This window comes from Seriola dumerili, unplaced genomic scaffold (assembly GCF_002260705.1).
Source record: "Seriola dumerili isolate Sdu_G_001 unplaced genomic scaffold, Sdu_1.0 BDQW01000002.1, whole genome shotgun sequence".
NCBI classification, from domain to species: Eukaryota; Metazoa; Chordata; class Actinopteri; order Carangiformes; family Carangidae; genus Seriola; species Seriola dumerili.
The window spans coordinates 12004408-12020725 of record NW_019174257.1 but is presented as its reverse complement, the minus strand read 5'-3'; the positions used below and the strand labels follow the sequence as shown (position 1 = coordinate 12020725).

The following is a 16318-nucleotide window of genomic DNA, read 5'->3' as shown; positions in this document are numbered from 1 at the left end:
AAACTTGCATTCAGCATGAGACTTAGTGATGTGACACAGAAATCTCAGGTGTGACAAGAAGGTGAGACATCTCAACTTTGAGACAATCTGGCTACTTTGTTATGATAAAGTAAGTTCACTAAATACTGCACTTAAACCTACATTAAATTATATTGGGGGCAACACAGCACAGTAAACTCAAGACTGACATATTATCACCTTATAAAGTTGATACTGTATTGGCTATTTACATATGCAGCAGACATGGAGCAACATTAGCATTCATTTTAAGATGTTTGTGTTGCCTGATGAATGCAAGTCCTTTCAGCTCCGATTTTGGTATCCACTAACTCCCAAGAAAAACATCTGTCTCTCTAGCCCCTAATTACTCCTCTAGTCTCCAGCTTGTTTCTGTGTCCATCTGTTATTGGGTATGGAGAAGGTAGTGTACAGGGGGTTTATCAGAGCTTTGTCACTGTCATAATGTTGCATGCCACATTAGGTAAAGAGTACAGATTTTTTTTTTAAATGGTAATAATGTGCTACTCGAAATTGAAGTGGAATTTATGACTAAAAATTGTGTCTTTTTAGAAGCACTTAGGTGAGGACACAGTTTCCTGATAGAACATGTTTTTTCTTCTGTCTCAAGATCTCAAAATCTTTACTTTCAATTAATTTTTTCAGGAGCTCTTCCTGCCAAGGGCAATGGCAGGGACTATTGATCTGTTGGCGCTGCTGAGCAGAGCCGTGGGCGAGGCCCTGGGCTTTACATGTTTCCAGAGAGAGGGCGATGGAGAGGACAGCTGTACAGAAGTGATGACAAGTGCAGCAACTGGAAGCCTTCCTGGTTATCTCATGTCCTGCTGAAGATGACTTTGTGAAGCTCAGATGTTTCTAAAGTATATTAATAGAAGACAAAAGAAGAAAGCCACACTGCAGTCAGGGGTGAACGAAAGCCTCACCCAGTGTTTGTTTAAAGCTTTATTCATTCAGAGTCACGTGTATAATAGCAACTGTGCACATGCTAATTTCTTTTGTGTCATGGAGACAATAATTTCTTTTGCAAGAGTGGGAGGAAATGATAATTGTGATTGTGACCTTAACAAGGGTTAGGACTTTTGTTTGCTGTAGATGTCAGATCAGATGTGTTGAATTTTGTTCACACACTGTATTTGACATATGCAGCGACATGGAAGTGAAGGTCCCTCACAGTTCAATTCTTCAAAATAAGTTTGTCATTCATGTTTTGTTTTAATCTTTTAAAAGCTATTCCAACAAACTGTAGATACCAACTCTTAAGTTATGTAACTCAAACATTTACATATTTTCAGACTGCTTTTTTGATATTTAAAAGGGTGGTCTGATTACATATTGAATTTCACATCTTGCATGGCACCTTTGCTGATATTTGCAATTTAATATATTGAGCCTTGATACACATTCAAAAGCAAAATTTTCTCTCTATCATTCTTTTTTGTATTTTCAAATTGATTTATAGGAGATTTATTAAAGAACACAGGAAGAACACCACAAATCAGTACTTCAAACAGATATGTCTCTTTATGTATCTTAACACCACATAAAGTAAAAGAAATGCCAATTTTGTCTCACAAATCCAGTGTTAAGTCCAAGCAAAACCGGGAAGTCTGAGGGTTAGGCTATGACAGTGCAGAAATGGACATATAGCCTAAAGTGAAAATGATGTGGCTAAAAGTCTAATACATGTCAGAGCAATAAATAAGATAAGAAGCACAAAAATAATCATTTGAAAAAAATATTTAAATCAGTGATTTTGAGAAGAAAGTTCTAATGTGCCTAAATGTTTAAAAGGTTAATCTGCATACAGAATGTCTCCTCCTTTTATAAGGTATTTAGGTGTTGTTTTATAGCACAACACTGTCCAACTAGCAAGCAGTGCTTTTTATATAATCTTTATTGAGCAATTCTTAATGTCACAAAACAAAACAGATTAACTGTATATTCTGCCAGTAACACTCTCACAAAGTTTTCACTTCCCAGATTCGGGGTTACAATAATCATACATTGACCTAAGGCGCTCACCAAGGTTATTGTTGCCGCCGTTTTGTGTGAAGCTTTTCCAGAATTATTTATAACGAAAGGGAGTGGTGAGCAAGGAACATAGTTTAAAAGTTTCCTGGTTACTAGGCTTGTCCACGTGGCAGCCACTTCTCTGGTTACAAAGCATGGCAATTACTGACTCCTCTTAAACACCGTCTCTTTGACAGATCAGATTTCTTGGTTTGGGCTTCCCATTGTACTGTGCAAACAATTCAACACTTAGTCAAATGTAGAACTCCACAATTCACATTCCTGGGAAATACAGTAAAGAGTGTAGTACTGCAAAATTTAGATTTAATTTGATATAAGAAGGCTAAAATCCATGTCTCTGTGTTTACTTAAAAAAAACTTTCTTACACCTGGAGTGCAGTCCAGGTCCTTTTCGAAATAGCTGTTGTAGATAATGGCAGCACCATGACATTTGATGTGTTGTGCCAAAACAGTCAAAAAACTCAAAAGAAACATCTCTTTCCAGATATGATGGGAATGCTTGGGGTGAACCGATGTGCCCCTTCACATTGTGTTAAAACTATACTTCCCCTTTTAACCTTGAATTACTTCATTTATACATTTACTTTTAACTGTTTCATTCCACATGAAGCTTCTATGGCGCAACTCTGACCCTTTGAATGTTTCTCACAGTGACTGTGTGGACTGTGCCATTCGGGAGCTGGTCTCTCAAGAACTATATGGAGAGAAAACACAGAGAATAGACATCAGAGGATCTATCTTATTCCCTTTGCCTCACCCTTTTGTATTGTGGGTATGCATTGACAATAATGTTGGCTTAAAAAAATTCACAACACAAAGTTATTTTCTGTTGTACATACCTGTTCAACAAGCTTAATGATGGTTCCATTGCTGAGCTCACCAGCAGAGGATAGCTTTATTTGTAGATGTGCCAGTGATGCATGGCCTGCAAGGATTAAAAATACTTTATGTTTATTTTTAATATTTGCATTCGAACCCCTACCATTGTAGTCCATGGCTGGAATAATGTATTTCTAATTTTCAATTTTTAAAAAAATCAGTAAGACTCATTTACCTGGAGCAATTGTGGTAGTTTGTGTGAATTTTGTTGTGGTTGTGGCAACAGTTGTGGTAGGTGAGGATGCAGTTGTTGTGAAGCCAGCACGTGTGGTAGTTGGTCCTGCACTTGTCGTTGGGACAGCAATTGTGGTTGGTCCTGCAGTTGTTGTTGATGCATTTGTGGTAGTTAGTGCTGGAGTTGTCATTGAGCCAGCTGTTGTGGTAGTTGGTCCTGTAGTTGTCGTTGAGCCAGCAATTGTGGTAGTTGATCCTGTAGTTGTCATTGAGCCAGCAGTTGTCGTTAAGACAGAAGTTGTGGTAGTTGGTGCTCCAGTTGGTGTTGATCCAGCAGTTGTGGTAGTTGGTCCTGTAATTGTCATTGAGCTAGCAGTTGTTTTTAAGCCAACAGTTGCAGTAGTGTGTCCTGCAGCTGTTGTTGAGAAAGCAGCTGTCATTGAGCCAGCAGATGTTGTTGAGCCAGCAGTTGTGGTAGTTGGTGCTCCGATTGGTGTTGATTCAGCAGTTCTGGTAGTTGATCCTGTAGTTATTGTTGATCCAGCAGTTCTGGTAGTTGGTCCTGTAGTTGTTGTTGATCCAGCAGTTCTGGTAGTTGGTCCTGTAGTTGTCGTTGAGCCAGCAATTGTGGTAGTTGATCCTGTAGTTGTCATTGAGCCAGCAGTTGTCGTTAAGACAGAAGTTGTGGTAGTTGGTGCTCCAGTTGGTGTTGATCCAGCAGTTCTGTTAGTTGGTCCTGTAGTTGTTGTTGAGCCAGCAATTCTGGTAGCTTGTCCTGTAGTTGGTGTTGATCCAGCAGTTGTGGTAGTTGGTCCTGCAGTTGTTGTTGAGACAGCAGTCGTGGTAGTTGGTCCTGCAGTTGGTGTTGATCCAGCAGTTGTGGTAGTTGGTCCTGCAGTTATTGTTGAGCCAGCAGTTGTGGTTGTTGGTCCTGTAGGTCTTGTTGAACCAGCAGTTGTCGTTGAGCCAGCATCTGTCATTGAGCCAACAGTTGTTGTTGAGCCAGCAGTTGTCGTTGAGACAGAAGTTGTGGTAGTTGGTGCTCCAGTTGGTGTTGATCCAGCAGTTCTGTTAGTTGGTCCTGTAGTTGTTGTTGAGCCAGCAATTCTGGTAGCTTGTCCTGTAGTTGTCGTTGAGCCAGCAGTTGTGGTAGTTGGTGCTGCAGTTGTTGTTGAGACAGCAGTCGTGGTAGTTGGTCCTGCAGTTATTGTTGAGCCAGCAGTTGTGGTTGTTGGTCCTGTAGGTCTTGTTGAACCAGCAGTTGTCGTTGAGCCAGCATCTGTCATTGAGCCAACAGTTGTTGTTGAGCTAGCAGTTGTCATTGAGACAGAAGTTGTGGTAATTGGTGCTCCATTTGGTGTTGATCTAGCAGTTGTGGTAGTTGGTCCTGTACTTGTCGTTGACTCAGCAGTTGTTGTTGAGCCAGCAGTGGAGAGAGTTGGTCCTGTAATTGTCGTTGAGCTAGCAGTTGTTGTTGAGCCAACAGTTGCGGTAGATAGTCCTGTAGTTGTTGTTGAGTCAGCAGCTGTCATTGAGCTGGCAGTGGAGAAAGTTGGTCCTGTAATTGTCGTTGAGCTAGCAGTTGTCGTTGAGCCAACAGTTGCAGCTGATGGTCCTGTGGTTGTTGTTGATCCAGCAGTTCTGGTAGTTGGTCCTGTAGTTGTCGTTGAGCCTGCAGTTGTGGTAGTTGGTCCTGCAGTTGTTGCTGAGACAGCAGTCGTGGAAACTGGTCCTGTAGTTGTCGTTGAGCCAGCAGCTGTCACTGAGCCAGCAGTATCCGTAGATGGTCCTGCAGTTGTAGTTGAGCCAACAGTTGCGATAGATGGTCCTGAAGTTGTTTTTGAGCTAGCAGTTGTCGTTGAGCCAACAGTTGCAGCAGATGGTCCTGCAGTTCTTGTTGAGCCAGCAGTTCATTGAGCCAGCAGTGGAGGAGCCAGCAGATGTTGTTGAGCCAACAGTTGCAGCAGATGGGCCTGCAGTTCTTGTTGAGCCAGCAGTTCATTGAGCCAGCAGTGGAGGAGCCAGCAGATGTTGTTGAGCCAACAGTTGCAGCAGATGGGCCTGCAGTTCTTGTTGAGCCAGCAGTTCATTGAGCCAGCAGTGGAGGAGCCAGCAGATGTTGTTGAGCCAACAGTTGCAGCAGATGGGCCTGCAGTTCTTGTTGAGCCAGCAGTTCATTGAGCCAGCAGTGGAGACAGTTGGTCCTGTTTGTGGTTGTTGGCCCTGTGGGTCTCATTGAACCAGCAGTTGTAATTGAGCCAGCAGCTGTTGTTGAACCAACAGTTGCAGTAGTTGGTGCTATATTTGTTGTTGAGCCAGCAGTTGTTGAGCCAAAAGTTGTGGTAGATGGTCCTGCAGTTGTTGTTGAGCCAGCAGTTGTCATAGTTGGTCCCGCAATTGTTGTTGAGCCAGCAGTTGTTGTAGATGGTCCTACAGTCGTTGTTGAGCCAACAGTGGCAGTAGTTGGTGCTATAGTTGTCGTTGAGCCAGCAGTTGCCGTTAAGCTAGCAGTTGTGTTTGTTGGTGCTCCAGTTGGTGTTGATCCTGAAGTTGTGGTAGCTGGTGCTGTAGTTGTCATTGAGCCAGCAGTTGTGGCAATTGGTGCTGCAGTCGTTGTTGAGCCAGAAGTTGTTGTTGAGCCAGTAGTTGGGATCGTCGGTCCTGTAGTTGTTGTTGAGTCAGCAGTTCTCATTGAGCCAGCAGCTGTCATTGAGCCATCTGTTGAGATGGTTGGTCCTGTTTTTGTTGTTGAGCCAGCAGTCATGGTAGTTGGTCCTGGAATTGCTCTTGAGACAGCAGTCGTGGTAGTTAGTCCTGCATTTATTGTTGGGCCAGCAGTTGTGGTTGTTGGCCCTGTGGGTCTCATTGAACCAGCAGTTGTAATCGAGCCAGCAGATGTTGTTGAGCCAACAGTTGTGGTAGATAGTCTTGCAGTTGTTGTTGAGCCAGTAGTTATGATAGTTGGTCCTGTAGTTGTCATTGAGTCAACAGCTGTTGTTGAACCAACAGTTGCAGCTGTTGGTGCTATATTTGTCGTTGAGCCAACAGTTGTCGTAGATGGTCCTACAGTCGTTGTTGAACCAACAGTTGCAGTTGTTGGTGCTATATTTGTCGTTGAGCCAACAGTTGTCGTAGATGGTCCTACAGTCATTGTTGAGCCAACAGTTGCAGTAGTTGGTGCTGTAGTTGTTGTTGAGCCAGCAGCTGTCATTGAGCCAGCAGTGGAGACAGTTGGTCCTGTAATTGTCTTTGAACTAGCAGTTATTGTTGAGCCAGCAGCTGTCATTGAGCCAGCAGTTGTTGTTGAGCCAGCAGTTGAAATTAAGCTAGCAGTTGTGTTTGTTGGTGCTCCAGTTGGTGTTGATCCTGTAGTTGTTGTTGAACTGGCAGCTGTCACTGAGCCAGCAGCTGAGATAGTTGGTCTTGTAGTTGTCAATGAGACAGCAGTTGTCATTGAGTCAGCAGTGGTGGTAGTTTGTTTTGCAGTTGTCGTTGAGTCAGCAGTTGTCGTTGAGACAGCAGTTGTTGTTGAGCCAGCAGTATCCGTAGATGGTCCTGCAGTTGTCATTGAGCCTGCACTTTTGGTAGCTTAGCCTGTACGTGTCGTTGAGCCAGCAGTTGTCGTAGTTGGTCCCGCTATTGTTGGTGAGCCAGCAGTTGTCGTAGTTGGTCCCGCTATTGTTGGTGAGCCAGCAGTTGTCGTAGTTGGTCCCGCTATTGTTGGTGAGCCAGCAGTTGTCGTAGTTGGTCCCGCTATTGTTGGTGAGCCAGCAGTTGTCGTAGTTGGTCCCGCTATTGTTGGTGAGCCAGCAGTTGTCGTAGTTGGTCCCGCTATTGTTGGTGAGCCAGCAGTTGTCGTAGTTGGTCCCGCTATTGTTGGTGAGCCAGCAGTTGTCGTAGTTGGTCCCGCTATTGTTGGTGAGCCAGCAGTTGTCGTAGTTGGTCCCGCTATTGTTGGTGAGCCAGCAGTTGTCGTAGTTGGTCCCGCTATTGTTGGTGAGCCAGCAGTTGTCGTTGAGCCAACAGTTGTGGTAGATTATTCCTGTAGTTGTCATTGAGCCAGCAGCTGTTGTTGAAAGAACAGCTGCAGTTGTTGGTGCTATATTTGTCGTTGAGCCAACAGTTGTGGTAGATGGTCCTGCAGTTGTTGTTGAGCCAGCAGTTGTCGTAGTTGGTCCCGCAATTGTTGGTGAGCCAGTAGTTGTCGTAGATGGTCCTACAGTCGTTGTTGAGCCAACAGTTGCAGTAGTTGGTGCTGTAGTTGTTGTTGAGCCAGCAGCTGTCATTGAGCCAGCAGAGGAGACAGTTGGTCCTGTAATTGTCGTTGAGCTAGCAGTTATTGTTGAGGCAGCAGCTATCATTGAGCCAGCAGTTGTTGTTGAGCCAGCAGTTGACATTAAGCTAGCAGTTGTGCCTGTTGGTGCTCCAGTTGGTGTTGATCCTGTAGTTGTTGTTGAACTGGCAGCTGTCACTGAGACAGCAGCTGAGATAGTTGGTCTTGTAATTGTCATTGAGACAGCAGTTGTTGTTGAATTAGCAGTTGTCATTGAGCCAGCAGTGGTGGTAGTTTGTTTTGCAGTTGTCGTTGAGTCAGCAGGTGTCGTTGAGCCAGCAGTTGTTCTTGAGCCAGCAGTATCCGAAGATGGTCCTGCAGTTTTCATTGAGCCAACAGTTGCAGCAGATGGTCCTGTATTTGGTGTTGATCCAGCCGTTCTGGTAGTTATTCCTGTAGTTGTCATTGAGCCTGCAATTGTGGTAGCTTGTCCTGTAGGTGTCGTTGAGCCAGCAGTCATTGTAGTTTGTCCTGAAGTTGTTGTTGAGTCAGCAGTTGTTGTTGAGCCAGCGGTTGGGATTGTCAGTCCAGTCATTGTCATTGAGACAGCAGTTGTCGTTGAGTCAGCAGCTGTCAGTGAGTCAGCAGTTGTGAGAGTTGGTGAGCCAGCAGTTGTTGTTGAGCCAGCGGTTGGGAATTTCCGTCCTGTTATTGTCGTTGAGACAGTAGTTGTCGTTGAGCCAGCAGTGGAGATACTAGGTCCTGTAGTTGTCGTCAAGCTAACAGTTGTTGTTGAGCCTTCAGTTGTGGTAACTGGTCCTGCAGTTGTCATTGAGCCATCAATTGTGGCAGTTGGTGCTGCAGTTGTTGATCCAGAAGTTGTTGTTGAGCCAGCAGTTGGGATTATCCGTCCTGTAGTTGTCATTGAGTCAGCAGTTCTCATTGAGCCAGCAGCTATCATTGAGCCAGCAGTTGTGGTAGCTGGTCCTGCAGTTGTCGTTGAGCCAGCAGCTGTTGTTGAGTCAACAGTTGTGGTAGATAGTCTTGCAGTTGTTGTTGAGCCAGTAGTTGTGATAGTTGGTCCTGTAGTTTTCATTGAGCCAGCAGCTGTTGTTGAGTCAGCAGTTGTCGTTGAGCCAGCAGCTGTCATTGAGCCAGCAGTGGAAATAGTTGGTCCTGTTATTGTCGTTGAGCTAGCAGTTGTTGTTGAGACAACAGTTGCAGTAGTTTGTCCTGCAGTTCTTGTTGAGCCAGCACCTGTCATTGAGCCAGCAGTTGTTGTTGAGCCAGAAGTTGCCATTAAGGTAGCAGTTGTTGGTCCCCTAGTTGATGTTGATCCTGCAGTTGTGGTAACTGGTCTTGTAGTTGTCATTGAGCCAGCAGCTGTCACTGAGTCAGCAGTATCCGTAGATGGTCCTGCAGTTGTCATTGAGCCAACAGTTGTCGTAGTTAGTCCCGCAATTGTTGTTGAGCCAGCAGTCATTGTAGTTGGTCCTGAAGTTGTTGTTGAGTCAGCAGTTGTTGTTGAGCCACCAGTTGCCATTAAGCTACCAGTTATGGTAGTTTGTCCTGCAGTTGTTGGTGAGCCAGCAGTTGTTGTTGAGCCAGCGGTTGGGAATGTCGGTCCTGTCCTTGTCATTGAGACAGCAGTTGTCATTGAGTCAGCAGCTGTCAGTGAGTCAGCAGTCATGACAGTTGCTGAGCCATCAGATCTTGTTGAGCCAGTGGTTGGGATTGTCGGTCCTGTTATTGTCGTTGAGACAGTAGTTGTCGTTGAGCCAGTAGTGGAGATAGTTGGTCCTGTAGTTGTCGTCGAGCTAACAGTTGTTGTTGAGCCTTCAGTTGTGGTAACTGGTCCTGTAGTTGTCATTGAGCCAGCAATCGTGGCAGTTGGTGCTGCAGTTGTTGGTACAGAAGTTGTTGTTGAGCCAGCAGTTGGGATTATCGGTCCTGTAGTTGTTATTGAGTCAGCAGTTCTCATTGAGCCAGCAGTTGTGGTAGCTGGTCCTGCAGTTGTCATTGAGCCAGTAGTTGTGATAGTTGGTCCTGTAGTTGTCAGTGAGCCAGCAGCTGTTGTTGAAGCAACAGGTGCAGTAGTCGGGGCTATATTTGTCGTTGAGCCAGCAGTTGTTGAGCCAACAGTTGTGGTAGATGGTCCTGTAGTTGTCGTTGAGCCAGAAGTTGTCGTAGTTGGTCCCGCATTTGTTGTTGAGCCAACAGTTGTTGTAGATGGTCCTACAGTCGTTGTTGAGCCAACAGTTGCAGTAGTTGGTGCTGGAGTTGTTGTTGAGCCAGCAGCTGTCATTGAGCCAGCAGTGGAGACAGTTGGTCCTGTAATTGTCATTGAGCTAGCAGTTATTGTTGAGCCAGAAGTTGGAATTGTCGGTCCTGTAATTGTCGTTGAGACAGCAGTTGTTGTTGAGCCAGCATTTGCCATTAAGCTAGCAATTGTGTTTGTTGGTGCCCCAGTTGGTGTTGATCCTTCAGTTGTGGTAACTGGTCCTGTAGTTGTCATTGAGCCAGCGGTTGTTGTTGAGTCAGCAGTTGTCGTTGAGCCAGCAGCTGTCATTGAGCCAGCAGTGGAGATAGTTGGTCCTATAATTGTCGTTGAGCTAGCAGTTGTTGTTGAGCCAACAGTTGCGGTAGTTTGTCCTGCATTTCTTGTTGAGCCAGCAGTTGTTGTTGAGCCAGCAGTTACCATTAAGGTAGCAGTTGTGTTTGTTGGTCCCCTAGTTGATGTTGATCCTGCAGTTGTGGTAACTGGTCTTGTAGTTGTCATTGAGCCAGCAGCTGTCACTGAGTCAGCAGTATCCGTAGATGGTCCTGCAGTTGTCATTGAGCCAACAGTTGCAGCAGATGGTCCTGTAGTTGGTGTTGATCCAGCAGTTCTGGTAGGTGGTCCTGTAGTTGTCATTGAGCCAGCAGCTGTTGTTGAACCAACAGTTCCAGTAGTTGGTGCTATATTTGTCGTTGAGCCAGCAGTTGTCGTAGTTAGTCCCGCAATTGTTGTTGAGCCAGCAGTCATTGTAGTTGGTCCTGAAGTTGTTGTTGAGTCAGGAGTTGTTGTTGAGCCACCAGTTGCCATTAAGCTACCAGTTATGGTAGTTTGTCCTGCAGTTGTTGGTGAGCCAGCAGTTGTTGTTGAGCCAGCGGTTGGGATTGTTGGTCCTGTTATTATCGTTGAGATAGCAGTTGTTGTTGAGCCAGTAGTGGAGATAGTTGGTCCTGTAGTTGTCGTCGAGCTAACAGTTGTTGTTGAGCCTTCAGTTATGGTAACTGGTCCTGTAGTTGTCATTGAGCCAGTAATTGTGGCAGATGGTTCTGCAGTTGTTGATCCAGAAATTGTTGTTGAGCCAGCAGTTGGGATTATCAGTCCTGTAGTTGTCATTGAGTCAGCAGTTCTCATTGAGCCAGTAGCTATCATTGAGCCAGCAGTTGTGGTAGCTGGTCCTGCAGTTGTCGTTGAGCCAGTAGTTGTGATAGTTGGTCCTGTAGTTGTCATTGAGCCAGCAACTGTTGTTGAACCAACAGTTGCAGTAGTTGGTGCTATATTTGTCGTTGATCCAGGATTTGTTGAGCCAACAGTTGTGGTAGATGGTCCTACAGTCGTTGTTGAGCCAACAGTTGCAGTAGTTGGTGCTGTAGTTGTTGTTGAGCCAGCAGTTGCCATTAAGCTAGCAGTTGTGTTTGTTGGTGCTCCAGTTGGTGTTGATCCTGAAGTTGTGGTAACTGGTCCTGTAGTTGTCATTGAGCCAGCAGTTGTGGCAATTGGTGCTGCAGTTGTTGTTGAGCCAGAAGTTGCTGTTGAGCCAGTAGTTGGGATTGTCGGTCCTGTAGTTCTTGTTGAGTCAGCAGTTCTCATTGAGCCAGCAGCTGTCATTGAGCCAGCTGTTGAGATAGTTGGTCCTGTTTTTGTTGTTGAGCCCGCAGTAGTGATAGTTGGTCCTGTAGTTGATATTGAGTCAGAAGTTGTTGTTGAACCAGCAGTCGTGGTAATTGTTCCTGTAGTTGTTATTGAGCCAGCAGTTGTTGATGAGCCAGCAGTTGCCATTAAGCTACCAGTTGTGGTAGTTTTGCCTACAGTTGTTGTTGAGCTAGAAGTTCTTGTTGAGCCAGCAGTAGGGATTGTCATTCCTCTTGTTGTCATTGAGCCAGCAGTAGTGATAGTTGGTCCTGTAGTTGATATTGAGTCAGAAGTTGTTGTTGAACCAGCAGTCGTGGTAGTTGGTCCTGTAGTTGTTGTTGAGCCAGCAGTTGTTGTTGAGCCAGCAGTTGGGATTGTCGGTGCTGTAGGTGTCATTGAGACAGCAGTTGTTGTTGAGTCAGCAGCTGTCCTTGAGCCTGCAGCTGTCATTGAGGCAGCAAATAAGATAGTTGGTCTTGTATTTGTCGTTGAGCCAGCAGTTGCTGTTGAGCCAACAGTTGTGGTAGATGGTCCTGCAATTGTTGTTGAGCCAGCAGTAGTGATAGTTGGTCCTGTAGTTGATATTGAGTCAGAAATTGTTGTTGAGCCATCAGTTGGGATTGTCGGTGCTGTAGGTGTCATTGAGCCAGCAGTTGTTGTTGAGCCAACAGTTGTGGTAGATGGTCCTGCAATTGTTGTTGAGCCAGCAGTTGTCGTAGTTGGTCCTGCAATTGTTGTTGAGCTAGCAGTTGACGTAGATTGTCCTACAGTTGTCGTTGAGCCAGCAGATGTGGTAGTTGTTGAGGCACCAGTTGTGATTGCCGGTCTTTTGGTTGTCGTTGAGTCAGCAGCCGTTGTTGAGCCAGCAGTTGTTATTGAGCCACCAGTTGAGATAGTTGGTCCTGTAAATGTCGTTGAGCCAGCAGTCGTGGTAGTTGCTCGTGTAGTCATCCTTGATTCACTGGTTGTTGTTGAGTCAACAGTTGTAATATTTGGTCCTGTAGTTGTCCTTGAGCCACCAGCTGCCGTTGAGCCAGCAGTTTTGGTAGTTGGTGCTGCAGTTTTTGTAGAGCCAGCTATTGGGGTAGCTGGTCCTGTAGTTGTCGTTGAACCAGCAGCTGTCACTGAGTCAGCAGTTGAGATAGTTGTTCCTGTAGTTGTCATTGAGACAGCATTTGCCGTTGACCTGGCAGTTGTGGTAGTTGGTGCTGCAGCTGTTGTTGAGTCAGTAGTTGAGTTAGTTAGTGTTGTAGTTGTCATTGAGCCAGCAGTTGTTGTTGAGCCACCAGTTTTGTTAGTTGATGCTGTTGTTGAGTCAACAGTTGTAGTTGGTTCAGAAGTGTTCATTGAACCAGCAGTTGTGGTCATTGGTAATGAAGTTGTTGTTGAGCCACTTGTGTTAATTGACGCTGGGGTTGTTAAGCCAGCAATTGTGGTAGTTTGTCTTGTAGTTTGTGAGTCAGACATTGTTGTAATTGGTCCAGTAATTGCCGTTGAGGAACCAGTTGTGGTAGTTGGTTCTGCCGTACTCATTGAGCAAGCAGTTGTGGTAGTGTGTTCTGTAGTTGTTGTTGAGCCAGCACTTGTCATTGAGCCAGCAGTTGTGGTAGTTGGTCCTGTAGTTGTCGTTGAGTTTGTAGCTGTTGTTGTTGAGGCACCAATTGTCATGGTTGGCACAGTCGTCATAGCTGAAACCAGATAAATCATTATTTATCTGACCCAACTACCTTTACTTGAGCTTGATAACTGACACAATACAATGGGGTTACTGATCATCTGATCTTGACTGACTTTAATGTGTGTTTTAGTGATCTGTTATTTCATATCAAATATGGAATATGGAATATTCTATATGAAAACTAAAACCAATCATTCCTTCAATAGGGAATGATTGTTTTTGGAATTTATAATTAGTACAATCAGACTTATTGTTTTGCAATATAAAGCGCAGTGTCTAAAAATGCTATTACACCAATACTGCAAAAATGTACAAATGACAACTTTTTCAGCTCAAGGTGAGAGAGTGGCACCTGATGTTGTCTGCCAGCCAGGATTTCATGTTTGTTCTCTGGTTTATGATTCTCCATTGTCCTTGACAGAAACCCATTTAATCATTAAATGCCCTCTTGGAAGTAAACCAAAGCTAATGAACCGGCTCTATGCTACCTTATTTTAATCAAGTAATTTTTTTGTACATCATTCAAAGTTTAATAACTTTAATTTTAAGATGGCTTAGGCCAACAGTCATACTTGTTTTCATGCTTATAATAAGTATGTTGTAACTTCTAACAACAAATAAACACATTTACTAATTGTGTAATTGTTATAGTCTGAGCTTGTTTACAGCAATTTACACTGGAAATGACACACATTTTTCTAATTGGACAACAATTAATAGTATTTGAAAGCAAAATCAACAGCAGGCAAAAAACATACAGCCAAAGATAAAACCTACTTATTTACTATTGTTAAGGTTTGAATATTCTGGAAATCCTCCTACTACTAGTGTTCTGTCTACTCTCATCCAAATTACATATCATAAGATACAAACAACCAAAGCCATAAAATTATCACTTGTAAATGACTTGTAATGAATATTTACCTTGTCCAAAGGAAGCATGAAAATAGCCAAGCAAAAACATCAAACAAAGGATTTTTCTTTCCATGATGACTGGTGTTGCTCTTCACTCCTCCAGTTACAGACAGGTGTTTCCTCTGTGATTGCACATTGTACTTAGTTTGTGAATTGCTCCTCCCTTAGCCACGGAAGGAATTACAAGCGCACAGGTTTGCATCAAGTGGCCACCTCTGAGGCTCAAAAATGAAGCCAACATGGAACTACCATAAACTGCTCTTCAAATGGCCACTTCAGGCTTGCTCTAAAAGCGAATCAAACCCCATAGACCCCATGTTAAAATGTCATCTTTACAGCAAAAATAAGCATGTTTACAGCCAGGAACAAAAAAAGGATTTGGTCTCTATGGCTAATTTCCTCTTTCATGACAACTGTACAGAGGATGAAATTTTTATATAACTCACCTGTATAAATTTTATTAAGGCTTAAAGTTCTGTATAATTGACGGCGTGCCACTTTGAGTGACAGGTGGGTGAGTGTAGGCCTGCCACACGCCCCACCTCTTTGCCCATTTTTGTATTAGCCAGGAGTTCAGCGGAGTCAGGTACTGCCAAAATGGCAATGGTGGAGCAGCCCACTCTGAACTTCAAAACCGCTCTTCAGAATCCTATGGGTGACGTCACGGATGCTACATCCATCTTTATTTATAGTCTATTGCTTGCATATGGACGGTAAGGACATGTCCCCACCAATATTTTGGGAGGACAGAATTGTCCCTACCAATGTTTGAGTGAACTTGTTCACATTGTTTGGAGTGAAGTCATATTAGATAATTCCTATGTGCCCTCCAAAAGGCTACATCTCCAAGATGACCAATGTAGGCATGTTAGCATTTGCTTGGCTGAAAGGGGTGGGAATTATCTGGAGGCTTATGTCATGCACAAATATTGCACTTACTACTGCCAGCCACAGAAGTGGTGAGAGCGGATCAGTAAGTTGATAACAAGTCATAAGTATCAGTCCAGACCTCAAACATGGCCGAAAATTTGTGTTTCAGATGACTCTCTTCTCTGTTGCCTGAACTGCACAGCACACAACTTAATTTTGTCCATGCCAACAAGTTTGCACTTTGTAGATATCATGTAACCAAAAAAGAGACATCAGGAGTTTTTTCACCACTAACACAACTAACTATCCAGCAGCCACATTGAATTAAAAAGAACATTTTTAGATTGTGAATACTGATGCATCACTGGATTAGCAGCATTTTACTGTTGTTGTAAAAGGGGAACTGCAACACTGGTTGATCTAGTGAATATACAAGTGTTGGTGTGGGATGCAAAAGTACAAAAATATTGTTTGTTTTTTCTCTCTTTTCCAGTAACAAGTAATTCCCCAAAATGTACTTTCTTTTTATCTTTGATCTGTTTCTGAATAAATTTTTTATTTAAATGTAAATACAAGTAAATACAGATCTTAGTGTAAATACGGATAATATGTTAATAAATAGGTAAATCTGTTGACAGCATTGAAAAGTCCTCTTTATTTTGGAAGGGTTGTGTCCCTATCAATATTGAAACCAAACCTATGCCCTTCAGTGACAAGGTACTGGTGATAGGGGCTACTTTCATACAACCAGAAAAACCAGGTAATGCCAGAGACACACGTTTACAAAATTTAGGTTACTAAAAAAGTCATAAAACACATCATACAACTGAAAAAATCTGCAGTGACCTTATACCATACAGCATAAGGGTTCACAATCTAGTTCTTTAAGAATAATCGGAAATTAATGCAATTGCTTTTAGTGAGTCATGACTGGTTAGATTTGATAGTCTTCACACATCTGGGTCTTTGTTTAAATGTTTTTCATCAGCAACATTATCCTTTTCTCAGAGGATGACAGTTCATATTGTGTACGCTTTAGCCAAGAAATGGGAACTGCTTAAACTGAGTACATTATTTACAGTTCATTAGTGATTGTTTAAGGATGGGATGTGTTTGATTTCAACAGATATAATATGGATTACTAAAACAGAATGTGGCTGTAGGAACACATAAGGCACCACAACCTTATGATTAAGATTTTACATTCAAATTGTATTCAAATTTTTAAACAAGCAACAATCTTGATGTGGTTTGCTAAATGGCGATATATTGGGGAATAAAGACTACAACAATATTAGGCTCTAATGTCCAACTGAGGTGGGTGACAACAACATTCAACATTTAGAAAATATTTTTATTTTATTATATTGTTTAACTTGCCTTCATTGTTGTCATTATTTCCTGAAGCCCAAATTAACATATTAAAAAAATTTTTATCTGACCCACAGTCAAAAACTCCAAAATGTTGTGTTTACTATAATAGAAAACTGGGAAATAAGCAAATATTCACATTCATGAAACTGGAGCCAGTGATTTTTTTTTTCTTTATAATTTTGCCAAAAAAAATTTTAATGAT

General features: G+C 43.3%; 1 protein-coding gene across 1 annotated transcript; it reads right to left on the bottom strand.

Annotated features, from left to right (window-relative positions):
• Window positions 1–576: 576 nt before the first annotated feature.
• Window positions 577–12230, bottom strand: LOC111238947 (mucin-5AC-like). Its single transcript, XM_022768720.1, has 15 exons — window positions 12089–12230; window positions 10826–11662; window positions 10491–10723; window positions 9366–9723; window positions 9098–9271; window positions 8090–8194; window positions 6500–6639; window positions 6106–6356; window positions 5299–5532; window positions 4701–4930; window positions 4112–4381; window positions 3104–4057; window positions 2889–2974; window positions 2681–2743; window positions 577–873 (listed from the first exon to the last, which is right to left on the bottom strand). The coding sequence occupies exons 1-15, from the start codon at window positions 12228–12230 to the stop codon at window positions 577–579; spliced, it is 4374 nt and encodes a 1457-aa protein (XP_022624441.1).
• Window positions 12231–16318: the final 4088 nt, after the last annotated feature.